The sequence below is a fragment of the Haliotis cracherodii genome, unplaced genomic scaffold, assembly GCF_022045235.1.
Source record: "Haliotis cracherodii isolate W230 unplaced genomic scaffold, xgHalCrac1.p SCAF_20, whole genome shotgun sequence".
Lineage (NCBI taxonomy): Eukaryota > Metazoa > Mollusca > Gastropoda > Lepetellida > Haliotidae > Haliotis > Haliotis cracherodii.
Genome location: NW_027266276.1, coordinates 8,505,208 through 8,522,343, shown reverse-complemented (window position 1 = coordinate 8,522,343; position 17,136 = coordinate 8,505,208). Strand labels below are relative to the sequence as shown.

At 41.2% G+C, this 17,136-nt stretch overlaps 1 protein-coding gene across 2 annotated transcripts in view; it reads right to left on the bottom strand.

Annotated features, from left to right (window-relative positions):
- Positions 1-17,136, bottom strand: part of LOC139470292 (parathyroid hormone/parathyroid hormone-related peptide receptor-like) — a 218,466-nt gene that overhangs the window by 97,180 nt on the left and 104,150 nt on the right. The window contains exon 1 of one of the 2 annotated variants that reach the window (XM_071252652.1): positions 6,023-7,586. The exons of the other annotated variant lie outside the window; for it this stretch is intronic. Coding sequence (XP_071108753.1) covers positions 6,023-6,046 — 24 coding nt within the window. The 5' untranslated portion in view covers positions 6,047-7,586. Of the gene's footprint in view, positions 1-6,022; positions 7,587-17,136 lie in introns of those variants that run through there. 2 annotated transcript variants of the gene reach the window in all.

Genomic DNA, 17,136 nt, shown 5'->3' with positions numbered 1-17,136 from the left:
TGGATTTAGGGAAACTTTGAATATGTTTCAGTCAATTGACGGGAAGTTAGAATAATGTGGGAGGATAACCGTATTGAGTGAGTGAGTGAGTGAGTGAGTATGGTTTCACGCCGCTGTTAGCAATATTCCAGCAATATCACGACGGGGAAACCAGAAATGGGCTTCACACGTTGTCCCCATCACCGGAATCGAACCCCGATTTTCGGCGTGACGAGAGAACGCTTTAACCACTAGGCTACCAGACCGCCTCTAGCCCGTATTGATGAAGGTCTAGGACGTTTGATGATGGCTACGAGGGCGGGTATTGTAAGTGAGTGAGTGCATATGGTTTTACGCCATTTTTGGCAATATCCAGCAAAATCACGACGGGGGCACTAGAAATGGGGTTCACAGATTGTACCTATGTGGGTAATCAAACCCTGGTCTTTCGCGCGAACACTTTAACCTGTAGGCAAACAAATCAAGCACTGTAAGCAGGACGAATCTTTCATTCGAACCCAGGACCACAGGATTCTGAAACTCCCAAGGGACGCAACTCGTATTGCAACCAATGAGACCAAAGTGGAAAAGAACATTGTCACACAGATAGAGTCACGTTGGACATCGTTATTTCAAAGGGACCTTACTTAGCACTAATATTTCTCTTTATATGACTTAGTTTATTTCTTGGTGTCGGGCAATAAAGAAAACGTTTTTTTTCCTCAAACATACTATCGGCTAGATAATGAGAAACACGCACATGTGGCATAACAGCCCGGCGCCGTTATGGAGGTAAAGTTTTTCGCCAGTGTTCCACTTACAGACAGATCAAGTCGGTTAGGACAAATGTTATAAGTTAATGTTCGTTTAGTTGGAACGATAAAAAAATTCTCTCAACTGTCAATTTGCAGCATTATTCTATTATTATAAACTGAAAAATGTTATGAGGTCATACCAAGGCAGGGCAAAACAATGTAAACTGTTATTTCTCTATTTATAACACGTCTCAAACGGTTAAACCAGAATGAGTAACATCTTTTTTTAAAGTTGTTTTTAATTATTTGTAGAATATAACCAATCACGCTTACTCCCCATAAGGTGTACGTGAAAACGATGCATGGTCAAGCCCATGACAACTTTTCAAAAGAGGGACATTGAATTAAACCTGGACTATTATCTAGTCCTTTAAATCTTCTATAACACAATACAATGTAATTAATTTCCACATAAAAAAGTATTTTCCTGATGCTGTGGAAGAGAGCTGGCTAGACTGGCTTTTTACCGTTATATATATTCCACAGTCATGGAGCAGGACTATAACAAACCGTAAGGCTAACGATAATGGTAACCGCAAGGCAGATCGCCGTGCTCAAAGCCTGGGCTTGAGATTATTTTCATCCCAAGAACTGTACTGCCGGCGTGATAGGCACCCCTGCAAAGCTTCAGTCATTCTGTATAGTTCAACACCACTGTTATCTTACCTTGGGTACATCACGCTGCGGCAATGTTCATAAGATATGTGTGTGTCTGTCTCTGTGCCTCTGTGTCTGTCTCTGAATCTGTGTGTGTGTTTCTGTGTCTTTGTGTGTCGCTGAGTCTCTTAGTCCGTGTGTGTGTCTGAGTCTGTGTGTGTGTGTCTGAGTCTGTGTGTGTTTCTGTGTCTTTGTGTGTGTCTGAGTCTATGTGTGTGTGTCTGAGTCTCTGAGTCTGTGTGTGTGTGTTTCTGTGTCTTTGTGTGTGTCTGAGTCTGTACGTGTGTCTGAGTCTCTGAGTCTGTGTGTCTGAGTCTGTGTGTGTTTATGTGTCTTTGTGTGTGTCTGTGTGTGTGTGTGTCTGAGTCTGTGTGTGTGTGTCTGAGTCTGTGTGTGTGTTTCTGTGTCTTTGTGTGTGTCTGAGTCTGTGTGTGTGTGTTTCTGTGTCTTTGTGTGTCGCTGAGTTTGTGTATGTTTCTCTCTTAGTGTGTGTGTGTGTGTGTGTGTGTCTGTCTGAGTCTCTGAATGTGTGTCCCCAAGTTTGTGTATGTTTCTCTGTGTGTGTGTGTGTGAGTCCGTGTGCGGTGTGAGTCCGTGTGTGTGTGTACCTAAGTCTATGTATATTTCTCTCTGAGTGTGTGTGTGTCTGAATCTCTGTGTGTGTGTGTCTGAGTCCGTGTGTCTGAGTCTCTGTGTGTGTGTGTGTCCCTAAGTCTCTGTATGTTTCTCTCTCAGTGTGTGTGTGTCTGAGTTTGTGTGTGTGTCTCTCTGAGTGTGTGTGTGTGTGTGAGTCTGTGTGTGTGATGGTGATTACGAAACCAATGACGTTTCGTTTTAATGTTCTGTCTAAATTACCTTTTTTCTGTAATCCAATGTAAAAATGTAATCGAGCTGCACTGCTCCATCCCACATATATGAAACATGTACACTCCAGTTGTTTTTACATGAGATGTGCAGTGTCATATATAGTACAGTGGGCGTACATCATGGCGCAAGTTACGTCAGAAGCTGTTTCTGCATCGTAAATCTGCTGTCGTGATGAAGGAATATCTCGTAATAAAACGTCCACAGCAATGAACCTTGAGACATTTATGTGGCATATCGCACGCAATCATGTTCAGCTGGAACTGCTTATAAGAACTGCCATTACAGTCTTAGCTCGAACGATCTCTGACCCACCATCGATGTAATGTATTGCGCTTGAAGGATCAGATGTTAATTCTGTGAACATGTAACATTTCGACAAAGGTCTAAGACTGTCAGTATGTCCCAAAGGATATTCGATCATATGTTTTTCTTTAGCTTGTTGGTTGTTTAACACCTCACCCAGCAATATTCGAGCGAAATTATGTCGATCTGCAAATAATCGAGACTGGACCAGACTCTTTAATTGTACTTGTGTAGTAATTGGCAGAGTGAGTGAGTGAGTTGGGTTTTACGCCGTTTTTAACAGTATTCCAGTTATATCACGGCGTGTCAGCTTAATGTGGGAAGAAAACCAGAAGTTATGCAGGTCTCAGACGCTTACCACTTCGGTGAAACCCACGAGCACGTGTATGGTGCTGACAAACCTAGAAACATAATTGGGCGAACCGGGATTCGAACCCACAATCATAGGTTTCTGGCGTGCCCGAGGGACGCAACTCTGCACAGCGAATCGCGGCGCCTTGGACGACTGGGCCACCCGTGCCCCCAGTAGTTGGCAGAACGTGAATAGATTGAAACTATTGGTTTAACATCCCAAGATTTCTTGTGTTCCTCCCTTGGAACAGTTACGTGACCTGTTGATTCACCTGAAATGTCCCGGAGAAACATACTTTCAGGTCTTCACACTGACCATGACCTTCACTGATCCAATATGGCGGCAGGTCCTTCTCTGCCAGAACACTTAATTAAACGCCATCATCTAAATTATGATGACTCTTCAGCGACCATACAGCTCAATTTTGGTCATTTCTTTGACTGTTTCTCGTTATGTGAATTCACTGACATTAGTGTTTTCAGGAAATACGAAGTCAAAGTTCAGATGCCATTTAACAGAATAATAACGTGACTGCTTCATTCAAGACATTTAATTATATTAAGTCCAATTGTAATGCGCCAGATTGCATTAACCAAGTGAACGCTCAAGGCGCTACCGGTCGTTGGATCAATGCACACTCAAATTTCATTTTCAGCTTCCTGGGAAGTATCAGGGCCCTTCATCTACATGAAACGCCAGAAAATACCGTGATTTCTTACCACCATCTCACCCTACCGGTTACCCACGATCACTGATCCATTCGTATAATCGCCACAGCTGTTGTGCCTTTTGCGTCCCATGGAAACTGATTTTCTACAGTTAATCGAGACTGGTTGATCTCTGGCGTTGATGTTTAAGATTAATTTGAGACCTTTGTGCCGCACACAATCACGCTTCAATGAGAGCGTTATCAACGCGAGACGTCTTGTTCAACGTGCTCCAAAATCAGGTTTCCCGAGAAAAAAAAAATTCAATCCAGAAAATCAATCAGAATAAAACAGTTGATTGATACCACAGTCTAAAATTTCACTTTAATCGATATAAACTACGGTTATAACGAACTCGAGGGGACCACTAATTTCATTTCGTAATACCCGTATTTCGTTATAGGCATACATACAGCATATATACCCACAAATGGTCGGAACTAAAAACATAAGTTCGTTATATCGGTCAGTTCGTTATAAACGTAGTTTACTGTAATTACCAATAAATTGTTATCTGGAATGCCTGTACGTACGTCCAAACTTGATATTTAACAAACATGCATAAAATAGAATTAGATATATTTATAATATTTCATGTCAATCCCGATAAGTTTAAATGACGATTGTGTCTGTATATTCTTTTGACTCGAACAAAAAAGAAGGCCTGACGACGACTGCCTTGGGATAAGGTAACACGCCTCCCATATCATCGGGGGGACTAGTGCTTTAAATCAGCATTAGTACCGGACAAATGCAGACACACACGCGCGCACGCACGAATGCACACCCACCCACGTACATGCACGTCGCTCTATGTACAATAATCTTGAACGCCGCGTTATACCATTTCAGGAAGCCGTCGGGTAGCCTAGTGGTTGGTTTGTTCTCACTTTGCCGGCAGATTATAAGGATTAATTAAGTCTAATTAAATCTAATCCGTATTAGTCGGATTACGCAATGTCCAGAAGTGTGGTCTGAAAAGTGCCTTTGCAAACAACCCAGATGTGAACTTGTTCGTGAGGAGAGCTTGTGCCCCACCTCTACTGAGACCTGAAGATATCGAAGATTTCTGGTTCAATGCACTTGAAGCTGCTAACATGGAAGACCCTTCAATTTCGAAGTTTGCTGATTACGTAACTGAGCAGTGGGTTGAGGGAGAAGGCAGAAATATGTGGAACCATTTTGACACGCTAGGTCCACGAACCACCTTATGTTGAGAGGTGGCACGCAAGAATCAACAAAATGACCACCAACCATCCCAACATCTTCAGGTTCATCACCCTTATAAAATCTGAACAATCAATGACAGAAGTGACCATCAGTCAGCTCCAGTCTGGTGTTAAGAAACGCCCCAAGAAGAAACAGTATCGCCAACTGGAGCATGAACTAGACCGCCTGAAAGTCTGTCTTCAGAATAATAGCAAGACAATGATGGAATATGGAGATGCCGTCTCACATCTGGTTGGATTGTAATATTTTATTGTTGTGATATAATGTATGATGTGCAAATGTAAATGTATATAAAATTGTATATGAAAATAAAGAATTATGTGAAAGAATTGTGTTTGAAGAATTATGTGAAAGAAATGTGTTTTATGGCTCATATGGTAATCATTTGGAATAAGAGCTACCTCACCTTGCCGGCAGTCAGTCAATTAATCTGTGTTTAATCCCTCAATTGTTTGTGGATTATCCCGGGAGATTACCTTAATTACCCTAGACAATACCTGCCGGAAAAGTGGGAGCACCCCTAGTTGTTAAAGCGTTGGCTCATCACGCCGAAGACACGGCTTCGATTCCCGACATGGGTACAATATGTGAAGCCCATTCCTGGTGTCCCCCGCCGTGATGTTGCTGGAATATTGCTAAACGCGGCGTAAAACCATATTCACTCACTATACCATTTCATCTCACTGACACATAGCGTAAAGTAAACCTCACATACGAGACTATTGTTCGACTTTCAGAGGCAACCGGTAAAACCTGCTATTCCAGGTCGCATTACTTTCCAGGTACAATGACAACGAATCATCCATGTAATTGACCTGTCGTGGCTAGATGGTATCGTACTTGAGCAACGGACAGACATGAGGTCTAGCTATTCAACTCCTGTGTTATACACAATGGCAAATTAGAAATAAACCATCAAGTGTTTTCTTAAGTTGTTTGGAATTTCTAAGACACAATGCCACCTGTCGGATACGCTGGCATTGTAGGTTGACATTTCCATCTCCGATGAAGTAACGGGCATGACACCACTGCACTGAGGACTAAACCCAGCTAATGGTTCAGTGCGCAAATGCCTACATGGCCAACGATCAACATCATCAACTTACACTTACCTCATCTGACACTGATGAATTCATTTTTCTTCTTTAATTCCCTCTTTGGTAGGATTTGCTCTTTTGATCACCCTTATCGCCTCTGGTGCGACGCTACAGCGGAGGTAAACTTTTTTGTCTTTCACAACGTCGCTTTTAATTAGTTCTCAGGGTAATGCTTTTTAAAGTTGCTCAACAAGACCCATTTATGTAAATACACATTTGACACATTGCAAACTTTTGAAGATCCAGCTCCCGGAACATTTCAACATCGTTCCGTTTCCTCCACATTGAAACAATGTGATGATTTTTGTCAAAGCGTCAGTGAATATGTTTTTTGCTGTCCGTCGATGCTAATCGCAGAACATCAGCAAAGGAACATAAAGAAAATAATTTAACTTGTCCGTGTTCTTTTCAGCAAATGTCAGTCTACCTTGTGACCGAACTCCGTATCGGGTTTAACCAGAAAAGCTAGTATCGATGAACGTGAAATCGTTGTAACTCACCGATCACTTTGAAATCCAACAATGCATATACTCCAAGGAACATGCGCAAGGATCCGAAAATGAACCTGCGTTGACATTTAATGTTCAAGCCGATCCTTTAAGAAACGATTTAACCCAAGACAGCAATTATTGTCGACGTCTCAAGCTTAAGTCGTTACATTTGTTACACACTAAAGCCTACCATTTTAACGGGAGTTAACTTGTTCACTGTGAGCTCCTTCTCACTGCTCCAAATGTGGCTAGTGTGTCTGTTGATTTATCCTCGACGAAAAACACTTTCCCTTTTCACAAAAAAATAGGATAAAAACTCACAACACTCTTAAATTGACGTCCACATGTAAATCCTATTCCCACCTGTTATGTGTCAACAAGCCATCCAAGTTTTGGCTTGTGAAAAACTGTCTGCAAATCGTTCGATGTTACTGTCTTCTGAACAAGTTTTTCTTCCGTATCCAGTAGATAAAGACGTTAAGGTTGACAAAGAAATGGTAAAAGACACTCGACTCTTCTCCGCTGCTCTGTATCATCCATCCTCTGATAAAAATCAATAAACTTATGGTACGTTTCAGAACACACAAGGGGAGGCCTGTTAACCCCGCCCACAAACTGTAGCCAACGACGCGGAGATACTTCGTGACGAGTGAACGTTTAATCTCAACTTTACAATCCGCGCTTATGCGAGACGTCTATCCAGCAACAATACCCCTCTTCAGTGTCACGTTTCAAGTCATATCAATAATTCACAACACTCTGTCCTCCTTGTAAAGCCTTTCTATGAACTCTTGGCCAAAGGGTTTGGGTTTTAGTATTTGTGTATAGAACCGACCCGGTAGTCAAATATCAGCAGATAAATTTATATCTGCTTCTGTGCCACGATTATAACAATCAATTGCCATACCTGTTTTAAAGCTCAGCTTGTACGATATTCCAATGACATATTTCCCGAAAGGAGCACTGAAAGGGGTACGTGGATCCAGATCCGTCACTGAACTTGTAAACTTCGCTTGGATTACCAAACACATCAACTACGAGAGCACCGCTCCACAGTACTGTCATTCATGAACCCTTGAGTCGTTTACACCGACCGCTAAACGAAGCAAACTCCTCACCGTGGACTTGTCATAGGTGTGTGATATACTCAGCACTGCGTCCAATGGATGATGGATTCATCGCGCTGTTATCTGGTACATTCCGCTCTGGCAATTATGCTGACAGGATGTTGAGTATCACGAGGAACGTGGGCATAGAAAGGTGGCTCTCGGATCCCCGGTTATAGTTACAAGCTTACATTTATTCGCACACGAATTCGTAAGATATTTTGGGATTAGCCAACACAAACCTGTAAGAAGAAATGATGGTATTTTCTCATGGAGTCTTTAGCAAACTGGGGTGCAGCTAGTTTAGCGTAAAAACGAGCTGGAGTATTCCAATATCAGATCTTGATAAACATTCTGTGGGTGCGTTGGGGATTTTTCAACGTAGAAATGTTGAACGTGATCGGCTTCATTGAAATTCGTCAGTTTGCTGTTTCGAGTTCTCATTTTTGTTATGAAAGGTATAAGGTTTCAGGATGTAGTTTCAGAGGTTGTTTACCTCGCTGGATTAATTCCGATTAATTTCTCCAAGTGTTTTGAAATAAATCAATGAACTGACGTAACACAAAATCGGCCATTGAAGATGTATATTTAATTGCAGGCGTCGGGGTTCGACCCACTCGTCGCGTCGTTGGGAGCTGATGTTGTGACGGAAATTATAACTTGTATTAAAACACTCCTCACATCTGAAGGGGGCACGGGTGGCCCAGTCGTCTAAGGCGCCACGATTCGCTGTGCAGATTTGCGTCCCTTTGGGCATGCCCGATTGTGGGTTCGAATCCCGGTTCGCCCTGATTATGTTTGTCAGCACCATACCTGTGCTCGTGGGTTTCACCGAAATGGTAAACGTCTGAGACCTGCATCACTTCTGGCTTTCCTCCCACATTAAGCTGACACGCTGTGATTTAACTGTAATACTATTAAAAGCGGCGTTAAACCCAACTCACTCACTCTCACATCTGAACAGTGAATATATTTTTTACAAGCCGTAATTGCGCCCCAGGCATGTGTAGTTGCAACATACATGCAGCATAATTTAGTTTTCCATTTTCATAAATATGTATGTGGAATAAAAATAATCCAACAATACAGCAAGCGCATGTCAGCAACAGTAGACTAAAATATAACCTATCAAATCTTTAATTACACAATCTAATTATCTCCGCTAATTTTTTATGCTAGTTTCATGTGTTAAATAACTGCCTGGAATTGCTTTTTTTTTATCAAGACCGATTTCGTTTTCATAAAATACAATCATATATTCATCAGACATGGACCGCCTCCGTGGTCTAGTGGTAGAGCGTCCGCACGGAGAGTGGAAGGTCCGGGGTTCGATCCCCGGTGTCATACCAAAAGACGTTAAAAGATGGTACTTGCTGTTACCCTGTCTGGCGCTCGGCATTAAGGGGATAAAACAAGGACCGGTCGCCTCGGAGTCAGCATACTGTGTCTGAGTGGGGTATTCATGTTAAACTGCGGCATGTTTTCTCAGTGAGCTAGCACTATAATCGGCATCAGTCCGGGCAAGTACAAGCAGCCACACACGCGTGCATGCACGTCGCTTTATAATAATCTTGGACGCGACGTTTAACCCAATTTCACCTCACCTCACCATCATTCATGTGGCAGGACAAAGCAACAGGAGACCAACGCTTTCCACCACAGTCGGGTCACGTCCCCTCGCTTAATACAACGGCAGAGTGCGGCATGGGGGGTTAATACCGATTTTACTTGCACCCTGACTGTAAGTATTTCATGAAACCAATTTAGACATATAAGCAAATCTAGCCAGCTCCATTTCACATTAGCATCAGGAGAAATGTATTTTGTAAATAAAATATTTCATAGATTAATTGTTAGTCAACGATTTTGCGAACACAATAAAATCCCATTAACCGAGACGGTGCGGTAGGGTAGGCGACTGGTTAAAGTTTTCGCTCGTCACTCCGAGTGAGTGAGTATGGTTTCACGCCGCATTATTCCAGCAATATCACGGCGTTCGTCACTCCTAAGGTTCTGGTTCCGGACTTTGGTAAAATGTGATGCCCATTTTGGTGTCCTCCGGTATTGGAATATTTCTAAAAACAGCGTAATACTAAACTCTTTCACTCACTTTTCCTGACAATACGAATTATGGGGAATGTTCACGTGGACATGTCTACACGTTCCTGACACGGCCGTGTTGATCGAGGTTCAATTTCCTAATTATCGGGTCTGAATTAATATCAACGTCGCTTTTAGCCAAATTGCCCCAAGCAGACGTCGTTCTAACGTTGAGAACCGAACCCCATGCGATGGCAATAATGATGTAGCCACCAGGCTTTAACCGCACCAAGGACGTCAAGACACCCCGCTGCATGACACAGGAAGTTTCACTGATAGGCAAAACATGTTAAATTCCCCATCCGTAGCAAACTCACTAACGGTAAACATTTCCATGACGTACGGACAATCAGCACACAGGGGACGAAACAACAAAAATAAACATTGAATACTGGAAAAAAATATACAGTTTATGATTGGGGTTGAATAATAGGTCAATGTTGAAAATGACTCGCGCGGGCCTGAAATTTGGAAGACACACAAGGGACACAACTCTTCCGTCTCCTCGACATAACAACATTCGTTTCGCTGTCTATTCGTTAAACCTTTATTCTTCTATCCCGCATCCCAGGAGCCAACTGCAGCTCTGATAAGTTGAAGCTGCGGGATGAAAGGCGGAGAAGCCATAACAGTGAACCTATATTGTGGTCCTGCATTCAACAACGGGATACCATTTTCAGTCGTGGATACAGATTGTGTTTAGCTTGGAAAAGGAGGGATACAGCGTGCATATAAAATACTAGATGGATCTACATTATTCTAAACATGTGGTGTTATTTATGAAATCTTTTCATTAAAGAAACGTTGTTAAAGTGGTTATTAAATATGAAAATATTGAGTATATTATATAAATGCTTCCGTTTTCCACCCCTCGATCCGTATTTTGTATAGAATTGGCGCACTTCTTAAGAAACAGGTGTTTGGTTTGTAGTTTTTACAACATCAACTTTTAGCTCTGCCGGAAACAGTCTGAAGAATATCACAGTGCTTTCATCAAGTACGCAATGGGCAACTCTGAGAGCGCCTGCCTTTTTCGTGTTTTTTATATATTTGTACTGCCGACCGCAATGAAGTTTTTCTTACAGCGAAGAGAAAACAGAAACGCCCTTTAAACAGAAACGCCATCTTTACTTCTATTCATAGAAAGGCAAAGATATCTAAACTAGTTAAAATAATCGATTTAATTGAATCTTTTTCGGACGATTCTATTGGTTATCAAAAACTGTTTTTATAGCCTCAGTGCAACCGATTACGAAACGTGCCAAAGCATAATCTGACAGTAAAAAGTTCCCTTTTTAGACTGGCTCAAATAAATCCAAGGCTTTTAATTTTGAGTACTCGCAGAAGAAAATACATGAGTTGAAGCAAGAACTAATTATGTTTCTGTCACACAAGTCTAACACGGAATACTGGAGGTAGTATTTGTTTTGGAATAATGAACTGTGGGCGCCTTTGATCTTGCCACCAGCCATTTCAGAGGGTGTTTTCAAGCTTGGGAGAAAGCTCACGCTATCAAAGACTAATTTACTTTTTCTGGCTTACGTTATTCGCCGCACGCCGCCGTCACAGAAATTTTCAGTAAATACTGTTTGTGTGACAGTGGTATGAAATGTACATTAAACTTGTAAAATATTGTCTTTAGGATAGAGGACGTTGGCGCAGAGTACACAAAACGGCATACAATGATCAACTTGAAGTCGTCCTTTTCGCGAACACCTGGCGCCTTCAATATTTGATAGTTATTCGTAAGCACATCCTCATGATAAAAAGTAAACTACGGTTATAGCGAACACGCTTATAACGAACTGACGGATATAACGAACTTACTTATTTGGTCACGACTATTTGCTGTAGTTATTATGTATATATGCTTAGAGCGAACTACGGTTATAACGAACTAAAATTCGTAGTCCCCATGAGTTTGTTGTAACCGTAGTTTACTGTAGTTGAATCGTACAATGGACGTCGCTTTTAGCAGAGATTTCTTGTGAATAGGGAATTGATTTTGTGGCTTTTATTTAAAAGACACTTTACTGCATTGACCTACAGGCAGATTGGTTTGATGTTCAGTTTTTAAAATGTTTAAAAAGTTTAAAGATAAAAGTTTAATTTGACAGCCTCAAATGAGTAAGTAATACTCGGATCATCTTAATTCCATATGGCCATCTGGACCAGCATTGGGAGGAGTCTATATTTTGACTTATCCACAAGTTTCAGGTGACTATAACATTAAATAAAAGCGAAAAAGACATTTCCTTGTTCATAAAAAATCTCTGCCAAAAACAGTAATGAGCAAGTGTTTATGAATCACTATCTGATAGTGATGACACCAGTTGTTCTTGAAAAGGTGAACGTATCCTGTCCCAATGATGCATTGGTCAAAAACACATGCAAAGGCAAGTCAAGTGTTGGCTAAAACACCTGGGAACTTCTGGGACAAGCTAACACAGGGAATTGCATCGGCGATCATTCTTGTCATAAACGACCCAATCTGGCTGCAGTCTTGGCTGTTATATGATACATATATGGGGTCGTATACCTGACTCTTATGAACAATAAAGGGACTTATTTGAATGGAACGCGATGTTGGACGAACAGCAGCGAAGGGGTCGCTCGGTATGCGGTAACCAGGAAATATCATAACTCCATTACGTCCCGAAGGCATTTTATGTGTAACGGAATAAGCCGAGTGAACCCGAAGGTATTTGCGAGGTGTTTCGTCCACGTTGTCGCGATATTTATTGATGATGAAACGGACCATCTCTGCTGAAGATGCAAATAATGTGTCAGATGATTAAAAATTAAAATCATAATAATTAATCACCATGATTTAAATTTGATTACTTATAGCTAATATCGTTGTGGATATGATTGATAGCAATTTTTTATAATGCATAGTTTCATCCCAATTATTTTTAATACCTGATCATAATTTATGAATTTCTTTCTGTTTGGTAACAGCCAAAAAATCTGAAAATAATATTTGAATAGAAATAGCATTTGTAGATAATAAAAAATTAAACTTTCATAGTTTTAAACGATAAAATTGCAATGTCAATTGTGTATTAGGCTATCTCACATCACAAATCTTTAAAAGGGCATTTCCACTGTTGGACCATACAAAGGAAACAATAATGCGAGCTTCCATGTCTTTCCGGTAAAGTCCAGTTTCATCTGACCAAATGCGGCGATAAGGTCTCCACGTGAATGGAAATTCCAGATTCAATACTGATAAATGGCACAGTTTAGATTTGAGGCCATTAACGTCTGTCTGCTGAAGGGGTCACCTGTTCAGGAGTCGGGAGTCTATCAGTCTCCCTGGTTACAGTGTTTGGATTAAAGCTAAAGCCGGTTTGTGCACCTGGGCTCTTTTCATTAACTTTGACACAAGTTTCAATTTTTTTCAATTGTTTTTTTATTCACCCTGCTGTACACTGTTGCTAGTTATCCACGTTGTGGAGTCTTCATCCTTGTTCCTTCATCCTTGTTCCTTCATCCTTGTTCCTTCATCCTTGTTCCTCTTACGGGCAAGGCAGTCTCGGACTCTAAATGGGAAATTCCTGACCCCGTGTGCTTGTTCATGGATCAGCCTTTTGTCAACACGAACATCAGCGGTTTCACGTCGAAAGAGCAAGTTCAGTCGATTGTATCTCAAAAGTTGTAAAATGTAGACGCCAAAGGCTGGAGCTGCTGGAATATTGCTCGACATAAAGGGAAAGTTGACTATTTCAAAGTTACTGTCATGCCTCTTGTCATACAGTCTTGAGGCGGCACGGGTGGCCCAGTCGTCTAAGGCGCCGCGATTCGCTGTGCAGAGTTGCGTCCCTTGGGCACGCCAGAAACCTATGATTGTGGATTCGAATCCCGGTTCGCCCCGATTATGTTTCTAGGTTTGTCAGCACCAAACCCTTCTCGCGGGTAAACGTCTGAGACCTGCATCACTTCGGGCTTTCCTCCCACATTAAGCTGACACGCCGTGATATAACTGGAATACTGTTAAAAGCGGAGTTAAACCCAACTCACTCACTCACACTCATTCAGTCTTTTAGATAGGTTTTGTGAATCTTTATATATAGATATAAACCTGAAGCAGATGAAACAAGCAATGTAGTTTTTCTGGCATTACAAATTTAACAAAAAATGGACATCTTTGATTTTTTATTTAATTCACATGGCATTATCACTGTGTTTAATACGTTTGACTGACGCAGGCCACATGGAATATATCCCCTGTACCTGTACAAGTATATTCCCACTATGTTTATCACTTTATATCGAACTAGATCTGGTCTGTGTCACATGTACCACAAAATATGTCAATATTGGTTGAAGTGCACTGCCTTTTACCTTAATTATGAGTACCATTGCATATAGGTTTGAAAAGGAAAACGCCAAACATGTGCGTATCCTCTATGAATATGTTCCAGATTTAGCCTGTAGTCGGGTACTGACAAGACGAGAACGTTTCATGTTATGCTGATAAAAGAGTCAAAACCCTTTCCATAATTACAAGAAATCTCTGCTAAAAGCTGAGTCCAATTTACGATTCCATATATATCATAAACATGTGTTTATTGATGACTGAGTTTATGAATGACTGAAACTTGCAAGATTTGGTACGATTGCTTTTTGTTGTCTGATGGCTATGGTCGTGTTTGATGTGTCGAACCAAATAGAAGTTCAACTATTCCTCTCTTCCCCGGAGTTCGAGACAATGGAATTCGATGTGTGGGTCATTAAAAAAAACAAAAAAAACAAACAGCCAACTATTGCTCAAACCATTTCGTAAAATACGAAAGTATTGGACCTAGCACTTTGCCTATCCAGGTTGCGAGATATTTTAACCAATTAGTCAAACATCTTCCCCCTGCTTGTAATCATACTGAAACAATTATGGTTGTATTTCCTATTGAAATCATTACCCTAATGGTCTGGTTGATCCGAGCAAAGCAATAACCATTTACCAATAAAAGCTTTATCTAAAGATCCAATGAGTACTGTGGAGATACCTCAAAGCGTTTGCGAGAGTGAATGCTTTACGACCTTGTTTACATATAACACCAACACGGCTCTGCTTGAAGTGCGATTATAACTTCAAATACTTGACTGAACGATTATATTCGTAATAACCTTTAAGTAGAATATATGTATCCACTATGTAGTGCTTTTTACCTCTCTTTGCAGCATTACACAGCTAGACCGCCTCTGTGGTCTAGTGGTAGAGGGTCCGCCCGGACAGCGGAAGGTCCGGGATTCGATTCCCGGCTGCGTCATACCAAATGACGTTAAAAGATGGTAATTGTTGTTGCCTTGCCTGGCGCTCGGCATTAAGAGGCTACAACAAGGATTGGTCGGCTCGGAGTCAGTATACGGTTTCTGATTGGGGTATTCATGTTTAACTGTGGCAGGTATCTCAGTGAGCTAGCACTATAAATCGGCATCAGTCCGGACTAGTACAAGCAGCCACACACACGTGCATGCACGTCGCTCTATCTTGGACGCGACGTTAAACCCCATTTCACCTCACCTTTAGAACAGATTGGATCTGAAGATGCACATATGCTTGCATGTTAAGGCGAACTTTGATTCCCATTGGAGAAGTTGCTGATATGTAATATCATTCTTTCCAACGAATGAGGATCTAAATTACAAAGACACCCCGCTGATTCTATTTGTGTTCATTTCCAACATCCAATATAAATGGCAACGTTTGAAAACAGATCACTAAATTGAAGTAAGCTATGTTTAGACGTCATTGTTTCACAACGCTGTAGCCACCATGGCAACCCAATAGGCGTCGTTGTCATCTCAGTTGATAGATTGTAGAATGTTGAATAGGCAACTAGGTCACAAAGTTAATATGTCTGTACGGACTGGTTTCAATCTGGACGCGAATAGCGTTACCTTTGTGTGTTCAGAGAACAGATCTGAGACCAAATGAAAGATGGTGACGTCCGAACACCTTCCTTTTCATCCCAATTGATGCTGCACTTAAGACTTTGATATGTAGTCGAAGTAATCGACATGTATAAGTCACATTCAAACGCGTTACCTGGGGCCGGTATGTACACACTGATTTGTCTATACATGTGAGGTTGAAAGCAAATGTCAACATCACTGGCCACCGCCACAAATAGCATGCATGAAGACGCTGCCGGAAACATCACAGTCATGCATAGTGGAGACCTTTTGTCACGTGGTCAGAGGGACATTCTTTGGGCAGGTATGTTTCGTCATTTCATTTCGACCTGTTAAGATTCCGGGGTAGAATAGGTCTTCAGCAACCCATGCTTGCCGTAAAGGGCGACTATGCTTGTCGTAAAAGGCGACAAACGGGATCGGGTGGTCAAGCTCGCTGAGTTGGTTGATACATGTCATCGATCCCAATTGCGTGGATCGATGCTCATGATATTGTCATATCCAGACAATTGTCTGGTCCAGAGTCCATTATTTACAGACCACCGTCATATAGCTGGAATATTGCTGAGTGTGGCGTTAAACAAACAAATCGACCTGTGGTGTTGTGACGGTAGCTCTGTTAATTTACGATTTTCCTTCAAGATCTGTTTTTTGTTTATTATTAACATGTACACTAGAAATACTTTTAGCATCTCTTAATTTAAAAGAATAACCTTTTTAAAAAGGTATCATATCACAATGTTAGGAAGAATTACATTTGTTTTCGTTTACAAAGTGACATTCATAACTAGAATTTGAAATACACTAATCAGTTATCTAATGATGTGTTTTATACATTGTTCCGTTCTGATAATTTTGAGAAACAACCAGTGTTCTTATACCAACATTGCAGCAGGTATATCGGTGACGGATTAGACATTTATCACAGTGAAACCATTGTCATATGTAGACGTTTCGGTATATATGAAGACAAGATGGCGTACTGCTTTTACCAAGTTTGGAGTTTGCATAAATTTTCCTCAACATCCCTTTTTGTTTTGTCATGGCAGAAAATGATTATCATCTAATACTTAGACTCGGTTAATTGAATTAAGGGAGGAAAATCTGCTCCCGAAAGATTTAGAAGACATATAATATGTCTTCAGGTTTTAGTTAATGCCGTAATCAACCGTAGGACATGCGAGATGTTCTGAAGATAATGGGTTGTCAGGCGAAAAAACACTTGTTTGGTTTCTCCTGTGAGAGAAATATAATAAACTCCATGAAATGCGCTAAAACATGTTCTGTCTCAAACCAAAATCCCCCCACCCCCTTCACATTAAAGTGGACGCCACGGTAAGGAATGGAATCATATAAGGTTCCTTTTCACATCGCATATAACTATTATGACGTCACAACGTTCGGTCGACAAGGCGCATAACTATCATGACTCAATACAATGACGTCACAGTCCAAGTATCGCAGTGGATGGGTATCAAATCATCTGTTTCAATCAGAATGTGTTATTGTGATT